Below are 18,037 nucleotides of genomic sequence, written 5' to 3'. Positions count from 1 at the left end.
TTGGCTGGACAGGTCCGTGAAGCAGGAAACAAGACCGGGAGGACACACAAAGCCAGTCGCAGCGACCACCGGCAGTTTCGGTCTGGCCAAGTCCAGACGCTGAGTCGCCCAGTGGACAGGGACGGAGCGTAACACTTACGATTTGTAATGGCCTCTAATCATGCGACAAAAAGAGGAAGATCGCAGTTAGCAGTTCGGGACCTACCGCCGCCAACAGGTAGTCGCGATAGCTGGTGCAGCATTTTGCAGTTGGCAGTTGGCAGTTTGCGGTTCGGGTGTTAATGGTTTGTTAGTACACGGCGGTGTCCTTGCTCGCTCTCTCGTCCTTGACGCTCATAGGTCCGCCCACCCAGCCCCCGTCAGACTCACCGCAATTATGACGCCTGTGGTCGTTGTGTTTGCGGTAATTTAGTTATCTTCCAGGACTGCATGCGATTTTCGCCGGAAATTGACAGTCGGCGGTCGAAAGCCACAGATCTTTGATTTAGCATGCACTGTTTAAAAACACATTCGGCAGCCTATAAGCTCGCTTTACTGCCAATGCCCAGCGATAAACACCCAGACAATACTATACTCTCGGCCCATAAATCTGCTAAAATCTGCCCAGCCCCGCTCCATCGATAGGCGGTTGCATGTTTAGCAAATTACTCAACAGCTGGACGGGGGATCCTGGCGGGGCGGGCGCGGGGCAGCTAGCCATTAAATAAATTATAACGAACTGCGCGCTGAAGAACGCCCCCCGCCTTTGGACGCTAAGCGGAATGGACACTGCCGCAAACAAATTGCTCCCTGCCAAGAGCTCGCCCCGCCATGTGGGAGACGACACGCAGTCTGCAGTTTTCGCGGACCAGGGTTCGGGATTGGGGCAGTGGGGCCACGGGCCACGGACCAGAAGGTGCAAGTCAGGATCGTGGAGAGGAGGATGCATGTGTCAGCAGCTTGCTCAAAGCAAATGCCGCTGGGAGTTTTCTTTTCGGGTGAGTTTTTAATTTATGTTATTGATGCGAAAGATATACGAAGAGCACTGAGAGAAACCGGGCGGAGAAAATCAAAAAAACAATTCGCCTAGCAGCTGTTTTGAATATTTTCTCATCCAAAACCGAATGCTCATCTGTGAGAGTGTGGGAAAATATTCAAAGATGCAAATGCGATATTTCGGTTAAGGTTGCACTTTGAATTTTGCGTGAGCAGTTAACGAACATCCACAAAACAGCGAAAAAGAGGCGAAATGAGTTACGGATTTGCAATCGCTTAAGTTGAGTGCCAATCTGAGCCGGCTCCAAACCCCAGTCATATAAACAAATGAACATATGTAAAATCCATGCTCGACAGCGGCCACGACAACTTGGGCCGACGCTGATGCTGATGTTTTTTACGACTTGACACAGAGTTTCCGAGGACAGACGAGGATGGGGATGGATGGGGATGGAAGGGATGGGTCTTCCAAGTCTGCGGAGTCCGCAGTGACTGGACAAAGTGGCCGACAAAAGTCGGTCGGAGATCCGTGCGCTTCAAGCTTCGAGTTCGAGTGCGAGTGCGAGTTCGGCGGGCTGCTGACTGAAATGGCTTTGAAGCGCACATTTGCCAAAGTGATCGTAAAAATGCCAAGCCAAATACCTTGAGCACGTCAAGCGCGGCAATTAAAATTGAACTTTTATGTTACAATGACATATAGCCCAGTCGCAGTCCCGGGTTGGCCCACGTCGGAGCGCCTTAGTGCTCAAATGAGATGCTGATGGGCGGCGGCGCAGAGTGGGGCGGGGCATGGGAGTGGAGTGGAAAGGCCATGCGTGTGAACGGGGCAAGATCAAAGCTCGCGCCGCAGCCACGCACTTGCAACTGGGAAAAGGACGCAGCTAGCGTGCGAGCGAGCGGGCGATAGATCTCTTTCGGCTTCGGCTGGACAATCCCGTGCAGTTTGGTTTCACAATTTAATTGCAAATAAATTGAGTTTTTGGTACTTCATTTAAGCGAAACACGCTAAACCTTCCTGGCCGGCGGATCCATCAAAGTCGGCCGAGGATGTCTCTTTCGCCCTGCTCAAAGTTGGCTTTTACGAGGCTCCCTTCCCTTCCACAAGTCACAAAACTCTCGAAACGAATTGTTTGCATGAAATTAAAAGGGTTTCCTATTCAACTCGACGAAAGTGTCTTTTCAGGACTCTCTGATGGGACTGTGATGGTACAGCTTTGCTGTACCCCCGTCTCGCCTTCCTTCCTGGAACAGCAATCGACAAATTCTGCCACTTGGGCCCCGGGCATATAATGAGGTTCCGCTAACTGATCCATCAAAACTCCGTTAGGGAACTGTCAACAGATGCCCAGGAACTCAGTTAAAAAACCGTCAGTAGCTGATGGTCAAACGGAAGGCACAACAAACAAACTGGCGAGCCGTCAAATATTGAACAATCGCATATGACAGATCGCCCGTCCATCTGGACCAGGCCCAGGAGGAGGACAAGTGAAAATTAGGCACACACACGCGCTCGCACTCACACTCGCTCACATCGAAGACAGTTGTCAAACAGTTTTCACTCCTTCATGCTAAATTGGCAAGGCAAACAAACGGCTTCGTTGGTCCCGTCGGACTCGGAATCGCCAGACCCAGTGGCAGTTCAAGGACGACGGAGGTGTCACAACGGCGGGGTGCCGCAAAGGACGGTGGCACAGCAAGTGGCGGGTCGGAGGCTGGGATATTTAGCTACTCGTTCGGGATTCGGTAGTCGTTGTCCTTGGCTCCCGCAATCGACAGATGCCAGTGGTCCGTTCTGGGAAGCCCTCACCTATTCATACGAGTGGGTAATAATTTTGAAGAACTCATACGTCCCCGTCCCCATGTCCTATTACGAGTTTCCAAGGAGGTTTACGATCTCGTGAGTTTGAATGAATTTGACTGTACTAACACTTGCCTTTTACGGCCCCTTGTAATGATCTATAGAACAAGTTTTATGTTTGCGCTGCTTGGGGACAAAATTTACAGCCCTCAGTAAATCAAGGCTGTGCAGTGTGGCCAACATGTGCTCTGATTCAGAAGAAGAAGACGGTCCTTAGAATTTGGCACACAGTTTACTGCGATCATAAAATCCTGTCAGTAGCGTGGCACAGCCATTTCGAGGATTTGATACATGTTACACACATAGTCATTGATTTTTGAACCTCGTTTATGGAACGCTAATTGAAGGCTTTGTTGACGAAATATTAACTGGAAAGTGTCCCAAAGAGTGTGAGCTGCAGATTTAACACGTTTTGTTTTTCTAGCTTCTCGACTTGTTCCAGAATGACCAGTTTTATGAGTTTGTTATTAAAGAATTTCTGATGAATTATCTTTGATCCACTTCTATTCGTTCCCTTTTTGAGCTGTGAATGATTTGGATGAGTTCAGTCTTAAATATTTTTGAAATTCGATTTTGGGGAAGAAGAACTCAAACTAGAAGACAGGAAGCCATTATGCCAGGACCACATTTATAGGCGGCTTCCGTTTTACAGGGTCCTTAACAATTTCGTGGCCCTTGGCTCCTTATCAAAAGTTTTGAAGCGGTCCTTGCCACGCATGAGGAGCTACGATAATTGAAAACTGTCAATACGCAAATTAGAAAATTTGTCATGTTTATCGTGACCAAGTGCTTGTGGTCTCGCTTTGAGCACGGAAATGGGCGGAGACGCAATCAATTAGTGCCTTGGCGGGAATGTCCTGTTTGGCTCATTTGCATTGCCAGTTCCATTTGCTGACGCAGATGAGGCACACCAGTGCATTCAAGTGCCTGGGAGTACGGGGTCCTTGCATAACGCTTCATTAGCATCGATTTTTATGCCGATTATCGGAGGGACCGCAGGTCGGCTTAGCAGTTCAATCCTACTTTAGAGTGCCCTGGCATATTTCATCAGCCTGCCAGCTCATTCCGCTCAATTCGGTTCTGGGCCGAGGGATGCTGTAATATTTTTATAGATCAGAGATTTGCATGCGGCCTGCTGCCACAAACATACTCTCATACACACTAGCACAATGGGCGAAGGGCAGCCATTTTTGGTTCGAGTCCATCCCCCGTCCCTTTCTCGCCCTGTGGAAGCCAGATGCAGGCGGCATGTGCGTATCCTTAATATGCGTAAACTTCACGCTTAATTCTTTATATTATGATGATGTCCTTTCGCTGTTTTCGCTTTTGTTCGTTGGTTTTTCAATTTTTCAAAACTGCAGACCGTCCCGACTGTACCAGGTGTGACTTCCTCGGCCGTTAATGGCTGTTGATAGATTTTTATGTTTGTATATCGGTAATTGACTTTCCCAGTTCGGGGTAGAAGACTCAGGATGGGATTACCGAGTAGCTTCAAGATCGACTCTTATGTTATCCTTCAATCACGGGTACGATTCAACCAGCTAATGAGCTTTAAGCTAATCCTGAAGGGGCATTATTACATTACATTCCATTAATCAAAAGCAGATACTCCTGCCCACTAAGGAGGAATAAGGACAACGCGCAAGCCTTGACACGATTTCCTTGCCGTAAACAAGCATGAGCTGAACATTGTGTGTGTTGGCAGGAGGGGATAAGCCAAGAAGCTAAGGGAAGCCCGGTCCCCATAAACTTGGATGACAAAGAACTAGCCTAACTAGCCAGAAGCTGGCGAAGGGGGAAGAATGCAGCCGGGGAAGTGGCAGAATGGGATAAACATACATTGGGAACACACGACACGCCACTGTGGGTGCTAAAAATGCCAAAACCTGAACGATTGATAATGCGTCCTGGCCTGGGCAATGGTGCTGGGTGTGGGTTAGGGCTTGGTCTTGGTGTCCTGGGCCGCCGGCAGCCTTCACGGTTTAATTGGCTGCCGGCGACAAAATAAAAGTCATACAATTCATACAAAATGCTCGGGGACAGCTGCATTCTCGGAGTGATCAGGCGAGTACCGGCGGGATAGGGGGTTGATATGCGGATGGATTATGGATGCGTTGCAATATCAAACGTCGGGCGAGCTGAGCCCCGAACCGCCCTGAACGAGCTCGGCCAATCAGAGTCTTCCGAGGCGTGGCATTAGCTCGATTAAAGCGCGGTCCGCTCGCCGGCGACTCGCTCTCTCCTTCTCTCTCTCTCTCTGGCTGTCTGGCTGTCTGGCAGCGAAGTTTTGATCGTTGCCATATTGTGGTTGCCTGCCTGGTTGTGGCGCCCGAGCAGGAATCAACCACCGAAGGGCGGGCGCGAAAGCTGCTCTCGCTCTCCTCCTGCCAGCATCTCCATCATCTCGGCTTGGTGGTTTGGTGGTTCGGTGGTGGCTCGGACGCGGAAACCAGTTTGTGGAGCGATCTCATTGTTCGTCCGTCTGCGGAGCAGTCGTAGTCATCGCCCGGCCCTCGTTAATTTATGCTCGCGCTTCTCTTTAGTTGCTTCGCAAGTCTCGTGCTGTTTGATCGCCGAAGCGCGCGTAATTCCAAGAAAAAATCCCGCTGCCTCACCACCGGGTCGAGAGTTGCAAAGTTCCGTCGGAATCGGAAGCTGGTTTGGCAGTGATGCAGTGCAGCCTTTGGGCCAACTCCCAAGTGATTAACCGCGAGTAACTACAGCCTCTGGGCCGTTGCAACCATAATTGTGCAATTGTATCGACTCTGATGCACTAATCTTAATCCAAAACCAAAGCGAGTGTGTTACAGGGTGCAGCGTTATTGTAGATTCTAAGTTATCAATAAGCACAGTGGATTCGGACTATGGATATGTCCAGCGCCAACTCGCTGCGGCCCCTTTTCGCGGGGTATCCCTTTCAAGGTGAGCCAAAACAAGCAGTAATAAGGAACCCCTTAGCTATACGCAAAAGTAAACTTGTTTGACCCTTTAAGGGAATCTTAATAAATAGATTTTCCTGATTATTTTAGTAACTGAGAAATATCTTCCCCATATTGAGCCCACCACTATTCGTTTTCATTTGATCTTACTCGCCCGCAGGACAAGGTCGTGTGAACCAGCTCGGGGGCGTCTTTATCAATGGTCGCCCGCTGCCCAATCACATTCGCCTGAAGATCGTGGAAATGGCGGCCAGTGGAGTTCGGCCCTGTGTGATCTCGCGCCAGCTCCGCGTCTCCCACGGCTGCGTATCGAAGATTCTGAACCGATACCAGGAGACGGGCTCCATTAGACCCGGCGTGATAGGGGGATCCAAGCCCAAGGTGACCTCGCCGGAGATCGAAACGCGGATCGACGAGCTGCGAAAGGAGAACCCCGGAATATTCAGTTGGGAGATACGCGAGAAGCTGATCAAGGTGAGTGGGGATCTACACCTGCAGGTCTGCAGGAAGCAATAAACTGTGCAAAAACAATGGATGCAAGGATTTGACTAAACCCACCGGTAGCCATAACCGCATGCCATTATGTGCAGACAAATAGGGCCCAAATACGGACCAAATGCGAATAAGTTTACTTCCGTTTTCCGAAAAGTCACGTGGCAGACTCGGGCCGCCCGCTGGCTTTGTTATGGCACGTTGCCGACGACACCTACCGGCAGACACCTTTGCATATGCCGGCTGGCCAGTTGCACAGATGGCCAAATGGCCAAATGGCCCAAGGACCCAGTTTGAACTTGGCCGCTCATTGACAATTTTGTTGTACAACGGCGACGACAAATTTTCGCATGCCACCCAAACCGTTAAGAAATCGATTAAACCATAAAGAGTCGGCTGACACTGCCGATGTCGTTTTTGTTGTCGGCATCGATTGTGTTTTATCCTTGAGGCGACAAGGTGCAAAAAGAGAATATTTTTATCTGTCTTTTGCTTACGGGACATCGCTCCAAACTTCCTGTGTGATATGCCACATTGAGGGGCGGAAACAAGGCCCACACTAAAAGTAATCGGAAGTTTGTCTTGCAAGTCCCCACATAAATTCATTGGGTGTATCTCAACCCACCAGTTTAACTTAATGCATGTCACGTTTTAATGGACAATTTTTAAATCTAACAAAAACAAATTGTGCGACATCTTTCTCGCCATACATCCTCTTTAATATGTCGCTTCACAAACCTTGTCACCTTTGCCCATACTAGCATATTATTTAGCCTCACATTAGAGTACAACTTGAAAGATGAGCACACATGCCCACACCTTGAGCTGGGAGGCAAAAGCAATGTCCAAAGGGGAAGTTTTAGCTTTTGACTGAACCTACGCCAATATGGCTCATTCACTGAGACCAGCTGTCTTGCTAAAAGTTCGATTTCGGCATACTGCCTACTGGCCGGGGCAGTCCTCCGATCCACGCCCGTATGGATGGATGGATGGATGGCCCTGTGACGGCTGTCTTGGCGTTGTTTTCGCCTCTTGGCGAGATTGCTCGAGAGTGCGGGGGGAGGGCGAAAGATCCATGCCAGCATTCGTGTTTTCATGCGCCAGCCTCTTTTGGCGGCTCTCGTCTCGCTCTTTATTTGAAGCCGCAATTAGCCACACTTTATGTGGCGATAGGACTCGGGCGACCATCGATACGATCGGACAATGGATCAGAGTTGGCATCACTTCATTCCATATCCGTGGGATGAGCACTTTGTATGTGCACAGAAAGAAATGCAGGTCAGGATTCATATTCATTTTCAAGAATAAAAGTAATGAACACAAAAGTATCTTTGCTTCGCGCAGGCACAAAATTAAAATTTTTAGTTTCAAACTTAACCATCTTAAACATTTTTTTTCTGTGCAGTTTGTTTTGCTCTGTTTGCGCTGGCTTGGCGAGGCAGTAGGCGTAAAAACTGCCTCCAGGTGAGCTTCACGCTTAATTAGAATACGCTTTGGGCATCTCTCCTGCTTAGATTTCTTACCTGGTCGCGATTGCCCCTCCCTATCTTACAGATACGACTTGCTCAGTGGCTCAGTGGTTTATCCACCGACGATCGTGATTGATTTCAGCGGTTGCTATTGCACATTGGATTTGGTTCAGGAATGGCCGGTCTTTTGCATAAGCCCCAATCGTGTTTTCCTATTCATCCTTGAGGCTCAGTCTCCAAGTTTATTCATTTGACCCGATGACAAACTGTTTGTTTCCAAGAAATTTAATTATTTAAAAACACACAGCGCACCTGTCACTCAAACAAGAAGCTAGCAGGGACCAAAAATTTGGGGTAGATAATATTTAGGAAAAGAGCGCAGCACGGTTTGGTCAAGACCAAAGCGCAGTCAAGTGTCAATCCAACTGTCAACTAATTAATTAAATTTCAATTGAAATTGTTAAGCCAGAACCCAGTCGGAGGCAAAATTGTATCGCGCAGTCGGGGGCTCGACCGCGATCGAGATCGGGATTGGAATTGAAATTGGGATTGGGATCCAGTTGTCAGTTGCCCCAAGATAAGCCGTCACACATTCCAAACGAACAACCGGTACGGCGGGCCCCAGCCGGAGTCTCAGACCGAGCACAAGTCATAAATAACGCAACAAAGTCCAGTTGAAAATCAAAACATATTTCTGTTGTTGTCTCCATGACACATTCAATAGAAATAGGAGCCAGTAGCCAGAAGACCAACACCAGTTAGCCAGACGGTCTGCGGCAGCACTCCCAGCTCTCCAAGCACTCCAGACTGGACAAAATGTCAGTTTCGATTTCCGTGCCCGGCGTCTTGTCTTGTCTGGTCCCTGTCTTGTCTATGAGGTGCCAGTTATGCCACCTTTGTTAGCCGGGGAATTAACCACAGCTCAGATGGGCGGGCAGGGGTCCCCGCACCGCGATAATTTCGTTAGTGGAAAAATATTATTATTAATCATGAAAATGTTTGCGGCACATGCCACTCCATTTGAGCAGCAACTGACGCCCGGCCACCGGACAGACGAGTACTCCGACGCTGGGTCAATCTCCACCGGCCACCGGCGGCCAGCCTCCAGAGCTGGGATCCCAATCCCAGACATGACGTTCCGTCGCACAGTTGCGCTTCGTTGTGCAGCGATTTGCGTGAACCTGGAGTTAATGTTGAAGTCGACATGTCGCTCTAATGAAAACTGACAGTTTTCGGTTTTCTACCATGGGGAACGGTTTGGGGAATTGATTTGGGACTTGGATGTGTGTTCATTCCTTTTAAACACTGGCTCGAAAAAGGTGTTGCTGCCCTTAGCGCCATTCCCGATGCGCCAGAGATCGAATTTTATTCTGGAAAACTACAGCGTTCTGCGACTGAGGGAAAGCTTAACTTTGCATGTGGGAGATTAACTTCACGCTTGCAATTTCTCGCGAATTTGTTTTCAATTCCCGCAGCGGTCTCCCGCCCGATTCTGTACAATCTCAGCACTTGTCTCGCCTCTTGACACAACACGCGACACAATCGCAGGGCAAACGCACAGATAGAGATAAATTCTCATGGCTGGCCTAACTCTCGGCTTGACATTTCCCTAATTGGATTACCAGCCGAAGTTCGTGAGAGGGAAGCAGGCCCAAAGACAGCTACATGAAAATTGTCCAAACACAAAAGCTGCCCGGCGACTGTAGCATTAGTGTCAGAGCTTTCCAGTTCCAGGTCCCCAATAAGATCGACCGTCGCAGATGGAAATTCTTTAGGCAGCCAACAGTAGCGCCCAGAAATATTTATCAGGCCTTATCTTAATTCAAATTGGATAATTTATTTTCTTTGAATCCGTTGACCAATACTCATTAGAGTTAACAGAGATAACCCGAAACATAACACCATTCCTAATTGAATAACTTTCTATAAATACAGGAGGGCTTTGCGGATCCCCCGTCAACGTCATCTATCAGTCGCCTATTGCGGGGAAACGATCGAGGCAGCGAAGATGGTCGGAAGGACTATACTATCCACGGAATTCTTGGAGGTAAGAAAACCCAGATTGTTACGATACACGGTAGAGAACCTATTTGGGAACGGGCTTGGGGGATCTTGCTGTGAAAATCACCGATCATTTATTTGATATTTTCGGAAAATCATCATCAAATCATTTGTACCTCAAATCAACAAACTGGTGTCGGCACCTTGGCTTTGATCGTCTTAGAACCAGCGACTTAAACTTAAACAAAAGCCGCTCGGAATGGGAAAGAAAAGACTACAATGGATCTCGCTAGCCATACGATAACGATCTCGATCGCTTGTTGGCCATACACAACCGAAATAGGTGTAGATGATGACACCTGAGAATCAAAAGTACACAAGTCCCGAGATTCTTTTGCCACAACCCAGACCCAGCTAATAACCCTGCGTTTCACTGCCTAGCGTGAGATTTCGGTGTGCCCCTCGCCCTGCCCCGATGATCGGAGCCAATAATCAGGCTGAATATGCATAGTCATTCGATAAACGACCGGCGGGGTCAAAGCGGTGGTCGTCCAGCCAAAGAGCTTGATATTCTCTTGCGTATGCGTTTGAGAAATTGGGAGGAAAATTGTTTTTAATGATCTCTCGGTACATCGTTAGACGCATTCTGCACTGAACTTGCCTTTTCCAATTAGGACCGAACTTCTTTGATATGTTTGCTTTTTCATATTGCCAATTTTGCCGATATCCTCTGATATTTGCCGACCTCGTACTGTCACAACAAAAATCCCGCCTCACAATAGCCCGCTGGGGTTTCCCTAAGGTGTCACCTTGGCCTCGTCTCTATGAATGCATACAAGCCGACAATGACTCTGGATTGCATTCCATCAATGGACATTGTAGGTCAGGTCCAGAGACCTTGAAGGAAAGTCATACGCCCTGTTGTTTGTTTTCTTTCATTGTAGCGCTGTATGAAAATGGCACTCACAGGAGAAATGATCAGAGTAGTTGATGTTATTGCAAAATTTGATATGATTAATGCTTATATTTCACCTCCCTACTCCTTAATCCCCTCTTCTAAAGTTACCGTGAAGCACCTGTGTGTCAAAGCTATTTAACTGGTACCGGAATCATACAAATACATATAAAAACTCACTAAGCATAATCTACACAGCCCCGACACCAGGGTAATCATTATGTTGTCGAAGCGTATAATAAGCACACGCCCTCCCATCATCATTGATTCCTCGGGCCCCACCCGATCCCCGGGTCCATCTCCATCCCAGTGCCATTATTATTATAGCTGGCCGGGCAGAAGTAGCAGCCAGCTCACAATCACAGCCCCAATCGGAAAGACTGCGCAGAGACACATCCCGAGTGGAACTGGACAGACCCCAGCTGTGTTGGAATCTTTGGGATCTGGGATCTGGGACCTGGGATAACAAAGTCGGTGCCGTTGCCTGTAATCAACGCCTTCTTTGCCGGCGACTGAATGATTCCTGGCCCTCACCTGCAGACACCGAAAATAAAATTATGCATTATTAAATATGTTTCTTCATCTTTTGTTTCGCGTATAATTTCGTTTGATTTGGATTTTGAACAATTTATACAACTGACGTTGGCTCCACGTCCGTCGTCTTTTCCCACTCGCAGTCTTTCCCAGACCCAGACCCATCCGGAGCTTCCACGCCCACAAAGCCCTAGTGTCGCTGACTGTGTTTACCGGCGGCTCGCTTTGATCTCGGAAATACCGAAAAATCGATGGAAATATATGAAATACCCAATAATAGCTGAATTTACCCAAAAAAGAAAGAGAAATTGTGTGGGGGCTACTGAAATAAGTTAGGTGACAATGGTGCTCTTATAATTTTTGATCAAAACCACACAAAATGAGTCGACCAAGGTGGTTATTAAGAGCATTGATAGCAGTCGAGCGATGTCGATGGAAATGCTCAGTTGAACACCAATTTAAATTGTATTATTTCAGAAAATAAAAGGTGTGAGAAAGGGTGAGACATCGGGCGAACTAAGTTTTAATTCAAATGCGGCCATGTTTGAGCGGCTTTCCGAAATAAGCGGCCAAATCACCAATGGCAATTATTTGGAATCAGTACCTCTTCGCTTCTCAGTAATCTCCAGCTTAATAAACATTGATCCCCACGCCCCGTCGAAAACACAACAAACACACCGCTAAACGCTTGCAACGCCTCCGCTTAGCGGCCTGACAATAGCCAAGCTGTCTGATTCGGAGCCCAAAACCTCGACTGATAAATACGCGTGCGATTTGTTTTATTTAGTGCGATCCCTGAGCAACCCGGCCCACTCAAAGAAAGAAAGTGACGCAAAACAATGGAATCAAATGGCAAAACACCGGCAAGAAGTCAACGGCGAAAGAAGAAAGGCAGAGCAGAACACTTGTGGCAATTAGTGGCCAGGACAAAGGCATCAAGAGATGCCGCCGTGGGAATGGACAGCGATATTTACCAAATACTCTCCCCCAACCCAAGGATCCAGGACCAGACAATGCGGCAGCCAGGCAAGGGCTGATCCAGGACGAGTCCAAACACAAACAGGTTCAATTATTTGCAAAAAAAACTAAAGATATGGAAAATGGATATGGCCGAAGGACGAAGACAAACGGACGCCGCCCGAACGATCCTGTTATGGGAGTTCACACCTCCTCTAATGATTCGCAACGGGATGTCAGAGGGAGGCAGAGGACCGGAGAGGAGCATTCCTGCAGTGTCACATGACAAATGACTGTGAGGCGAGGGAGGCACCTCGGCAACTCGGTAACTCGGCAACTCGGCGGTGATTGCGCAAAAATACCCTATCCTTGCCTGTGCGGTCTCTAACCCGCAGCACCGACTTCGGAGCTGACCCTATCTCACACATATGGCCCGATGATCCAGTGGTTGGCTCATTTGTTCGACTCGAAAACCCATTAAAATCGTTCATGCCCGAAAAAAGTGTCAACGTAACAAAAGCATCGCCTTGACTTCAAATGCACCGATCTTGAGCGGCTTCTTTAATGCCCACCAGGGTGTCCTGGAGCGTTCTGTTTGATCTCATTGTGGCCCGGATCGTCTCGGTCCGACTTTCGTATGTTTTCCGCCGCCTCGATGCACTGCAGCGCCCCCGACCGAGTCCGTCGTTCGTGTTGATGAGTTACAAAATATTTTATTAACGTATTATCACACTTTAACCGACTTCGCTGTCCCGCTCCCTCTGGGGCTCTCTGTCTCTGTATCCGTCGCTTCTTCTCTTTCGTTCTTGCCGCCGCGGCTGTTCATCTGGGATTTGTTTTGATCAAGTGTTTGTATGCATTGTTATTTAAATTAGTTTCATATAATTCTGGTCCGATACCGAACTCCTTCGATTTCGATGATTACGTTTCTTTTGCCGCCGGATTATGATTATAACTAATTTTGGTCTCTTTCTTACCATCCCGTGGGGGAGAGCCCTGACAGCCGCTGCGACTTTAGTAAATTAGTTTAAATGGATCCCAATGGGAATCATTTGCATTTTAACATAGTATTTAGTGGAATTGAAATGGGTTAACCTTTCCACGGTGTGGGCGTTGCTAGCATATATTTCTGGTTTAATTAATTACTTTGAACACAATAAAATATGAGAGAGATATAAATGCCAATGTATAGAAAACGTCTTTCTTGATTGAAGAAAATTACCAACAAGATTGCAATATGTCCAGAGATTTCAATTACAAAAATATTTAATGTAGAAAAATAAATATCCAAGCAAAACGGTTTAAGAAAAAAAACGTTTTAAAGGTTCTTTGGTTTTAAAAACCAAAACATACAGTTTCTCAATATTTAATTTTTAGATTGATTATATTTTTTAAGATGAATTTCTTATCCTTAAAACTAAATCAAATTCTCATTAGAAAAATATTTACTAGTTAAAGTTGTCATCTTATTAAGTAGAGGCCATGATATCAGACAAAACTAAAAAAAAGGGTAAAACTGAATTTTTTTTTTCCCTAGAACTAGTATATTTACTTCTTTTAACGGTTTCTGCAACAGCAAAAAAAGTTAACTTATGTTCTTTATCTTTTTTGATATTTTGCACATTTGCACATTTAGCCTTGTTACTATTTTATAATAAATTAATTATAATATTGGATAAAATCAATTCAAAAATTCACACCGTAGAACTTACCTTATTTTAGCTTCCTACCAAAAATAAAGTTTGGAGTTCGAATTATACTAATGATATTAAAATGAAATTTAATTTTAATCAATCCCAGGGTATTCAGAATCTATATCTTTTGAATACAAATATAAAACTCCCGACACATTCCATCCTCGGTGTGCGACGCAGCGCTTGTTAAACTTAGCGCATATAAGCGGCATTACTTTTAAAGCTCCTGTAATCCTTTTGCTGACATGAATCTTAAGACACGAATCTTAAGACTTAAGAAACAACATTCGTCGGAATCGAGCAGCACCGAAATGAGCTGAGTTGAGCTGGGCTGTGTTACCCCTTTGGCCGGGCCCAAGTCAATGTCACATAGTCCGAGGCCTTTCAAATCCCGAATCTGTGGCTCGGCAACGGAGAGCGCGTGTCTCCAACTGACATCTGACAGCCGGGCGTAGGGGATCCCCTGTTTCCCAGCCCCCCCGCAGGGCTTTTCAATTGCAGGTCGCACTGCCAGGCATATGTACATAACGCCCTGCTTTGCATTAGATGCACCAATTTAAATCAGGGGGTCAGTGTCAGGGTTGTTGATTGATGACAGTGCAGGGGTTTTACTTCACCTCCCCATAAATATCTATCCGAACATGAAAAAAGAACAAAGCAGATTGATCTTTGCCACAACTCCGATAGAGGCCGTGCAGCGATTGTTCATCAAAGGTGATTGGGCTCCAAAAATAGATACTCACAAGAAAGACTGGGGAAAATGACCGCTTGCCTTTTGCACTTTGCCACACAAGGGCCGGTTCCTGAAGAGCGAGTACTACCTGCTGTTCGAAAACACAGCCTAAACGTCGTCAAAAATGATGGAATACCTGCCCAGATTACGAAACCGCAGCAATTTATCAAAGCCTAGGGCCCCAAACGCTTTTCCACGGCGACCAGTAACCGAAAAGAAAGCCCAAAACTCAAAGAGCTCCACAGTAGCCAAAGTGGTGCCCTGCCGTTGTCGGTGCTGGTGCCAAAATAAAAAGGCTTTTGTCTTCGACGCTGCTGGATTGTTTTCTCCCCAGACCGCCAGTGTTGCCTACTCTCTTTCGCATACGGGCGCTATTGATGGGCAAGTAGCAACAAATTAATAAAATGTTTAACATTTAAAAACTAATTGATTTTTCTGCCTTCCACCTTTCTTGGTGTCGTTTCTTTGGCCGCCTTGCTTTGTCTTCTTGCCCTGGTATCCATCCACCATCCGCATGCACGGCTTCTGCAGCTCCACTCCAGGAGCCCGACCCCTTATTTCGTATAATTAAGTTTTATTGTTTCGTGTGTTGAAAGATTAATAGTCCGACTTCTGTATTTTATCATTCATATCCATTCGTTTTCATTTAATACGCATGTGAACTTTTCGATTTCTTTATTGGACCACAGGCCGAACTAAACAGTGGGCGTTCCGCGCTCCGAGGTTTTTCGGAGGTTTTACCTTAGGGGATTTTGGGTGTGGCCTGTTGGTTGCCGAAGCTCATAAGCGTGCCGAAAGATTCTTTTACAGTTTGCGGCTTTAAAACTAAGTTTTGGCCAATCCGATTTTAAAAATTTGCATACATGGCAGATGGGTAATACTTTTTTGAATTATGATAATAGCTGAGATCGCTTTGACCGACTTTTGGAAACTTAGAAAAGAGTTATTGGAGGTCCTATTTAGAGGATCATACTCTCACATTGTGAACTCCCAAGAGTCGCAGTCGAAAAGGGAACAGGAAGTAATATAAATCGTAAGATCAATTAATAATTTCACTTGACAGACCGGAAGAGATTAGCGCCCTCACACTGACCGCAACATCCTCGGTTCCTTACTATCTCAACTGCACAAGAACCCTTGAGTTCAGGACAATGGACGATGAATTTAATCGAAAACAAAGTATTTCCGCTCCAAAGGCAGGCACACAAACAGAACAGTCACAGCGAAATCAGGATACTCTTGATCCTATTTTGAAAAATGAGCTTGTGATCTTGTTGAATAATTCCCGCAAAGGGTGCCGCTTCTCCGCTTTGATCCTAGGCCGATGGGGTTGTGACTTTGCCCCGCCTTGAAAACGCAGTTTATTGTGTAATGAGCTCTCCAAATAATTTGGCACGGCCGTGTGGCTGCTCCGCCTCACGCCGCGCTTCAAGCCCGATTGCCAATGACGGCGGCTTTCCCCATTTCCCTTTCGTAAACAGATGCCGAAGTTAATTGGCGCACTCCTCCATGGCCGCTGACAACTTGCCGATCATCTTCTTGTGTAACGTGATATATTGTGTCACTTGTCAATGCTGTGACTTTTACGAGCTGCCTGCGGCAACGCCCCCGTCACCCAGTCCGCAGCCAGACCGCTGGATCTGGCCTTTTGTGGGATCGTCGGTGGCTTTGACAGATTTGTTGCGCTCCCTGACGTCTCAATTAATATGCAATGGCGCGCAGTAAACGTCGACTCTTATTCAAACTGGGGCCGCGAGTCGATCTGGGGGTTACTCGATCGCCGGCGATCCACGTCGGTGGCCCTATTCATTGAGTCCGGAGATCAAACCGCCGAATGTGATTCAGTTTCGAGAGAACCAAAGGGCGTGGAAAATTTTATGGCTTCCTACGAGGCGTTAATAATTTTAGTTGCCTTTTAATAAAGACCCGATCCCTTTCCCATCGCTCTCGTTTTAGGCCGCGACTCCGACATAAGTGATACGGAGTCGGAGCCTGGGATTCCGCTGAAGCGCAAGCAGCGTCGCTCCCGCACCACCTTCACCGCCGAACAACTGGAGGCCCTGGAGCGAGCCTTCGCCCGCACCCAATATCCGGACGTTTACACGCGGGAGGAGCTGGCCCAGACCACGGCCCTGACCGAGGCTCGCATCCAGGTGTGGTTCTCCAACCGAAGAGCCCGTCTCCGCAAGCACTCAGGAGGCTCGAGCTCCGGACTCTCGCCCATGAACAGTGGCAGCTCAAGTGTGGGAGTGGGCGTTGGACCCAGTGGGGCGACAGCGCCTCTGGGCTTCGGGCCACTGGGCGTGGGCTCTATGGCAGGCTACAGTCCTGCGCCGGGAGCCACCGCAAATGGAGCCGGCATGAACGAGGGAGTTCACCACGCCGCCCATGCCCCCAGTTCACATCACAGTGCTGCAGCGGCTGCTGCGGCGGCGCATCATCACACCCAGATGGGTGGCTACGACTTGGTCCAGAGTGCGGCGCAGCACGGATTTCCCGGAAGCTTTGCTCAGCCGGGACACTTTAGCAGTCAGAACTACTACCATCAAGGTGGGTGGCCTCTCGAAATGTATTCAACATTATGTCCTAATCCAACCCCCTCTTATTTCTCCCATTGCAGACTACTCCAAGCTGACCATTGACGACTTCTCCAAGTTAACCGCCGATAGCGTCTCAAAGATCTCGCCCTCGCTTCACCTGAGCGACAACTACTCGAAGCTGGAGACCCCCTCGAACTGGCAGGCCGCCTACCACCTCAACCAGTCGGCGGTGGCCGCCGCCAACTACAATGCCCACGTGGCCCAGCACCAGCTGAATGACTATGCCGCTGCAGCGGCCCACGGGAATGCGGCGGCCGCTGCTGCCTACAACCACCCTCTGCCGGCGCAGGGTCAGGCCAAGTACTGGTCATGAGGTAATGGATCGTCGTTTCGCGAGCGAGAGCCATTACATTTTCGCGTTAGTTTTATGCATTTCAATTATCAGCAGAGGCACATGTAGATGTTAGGCAACTATTTAAACCCGCAAACGTGAATATGGAAAATATCGGCTTGGCTATAATTTAGGATTACTTCGCTTACTGCATGTGCATTACATGGCTTTTATAGGCGATTAAGGCTGGCAACGTTTCCATACAAGCATTATGAACATATAGCTAGATAACAATGTATATTTATTAACCTAAGTAATGAGAAATTGTTGAGTACAGTACGAAAATTGGATGTGAAAGGTACTTCTGAGCGTTGAGTTTGCAAAAACAAAAGGCGCCTCTTGTAAATCGTAGTGATCAAAAAAGTAATAAAAGTATATTATTGAAATATCCCACTCTCTTTTTTTAAAAGTGGTTGACAGGCATGTTTGATGTGCTGCTAGCCCTAGGAGAAAGGCTTGCGTTGCCGGGCTTATGTACAGTTCTCAAGTAGTAAGGTAA

The 18,037-nt window shown here is 47.5% G+C and overlaps 1 protein-coding gene across 2 annotated transcripts; it reads left to right on the top strand.

Moving 5' to 3' along the window:
• gsb-n (paired box protein gooseberry-neuro) lies at nt 1-18,029 on the top strand. Of its 2 annotated transcripts, none has more exons than XM_017072493.4 (5): nt 1-977; nt 5,933-6,246; nt 9,669-9,780; nt 16,564-17,157; nt 17,228-18,029. In XM_017072493.4, the coding sequence occupies exons 1-5, from the start codon at nt 923-925 to the stop codon at nt 17,518-17,520; spliced, it is 1,368 nt and encodes a 455-aa protein (XP_016927982.4). In that variant the 5' UTR covers nt 1-922; the 3' UTR covers nt 17,521-18,029. The 2 variants fall into 2 exon arrangements, with proteins under 2 accessions (XP_016927982.4, XP_036669564.2); XM_036813669.3 differs by lacking the exon at nt 1-977 and adding an exon at nt 5,304-5,755 and having other exon boundaries at nt 17,228-18,028.
• Nucleotides 18,030-18,037: the final 8 nt, after the last annotated feature.

Source organism: Drosophila suzukii, chromosome 2R (genome assembly GCF_043229965.1).
Source record: "Drosophila suzukii chromosome 2R, CBGP_Dsuzu_IsoJpt1.0, whole genome shotgun sequence".
NCBI lineage: Eukaryota > Metazoa > Arthropoda > Insecta > Diptera > Drosophilidae > Drosophila > Drosophila suzukii.
This window is presented reverse-complemented; position numbering and strand designations above follow the sequence as displayed.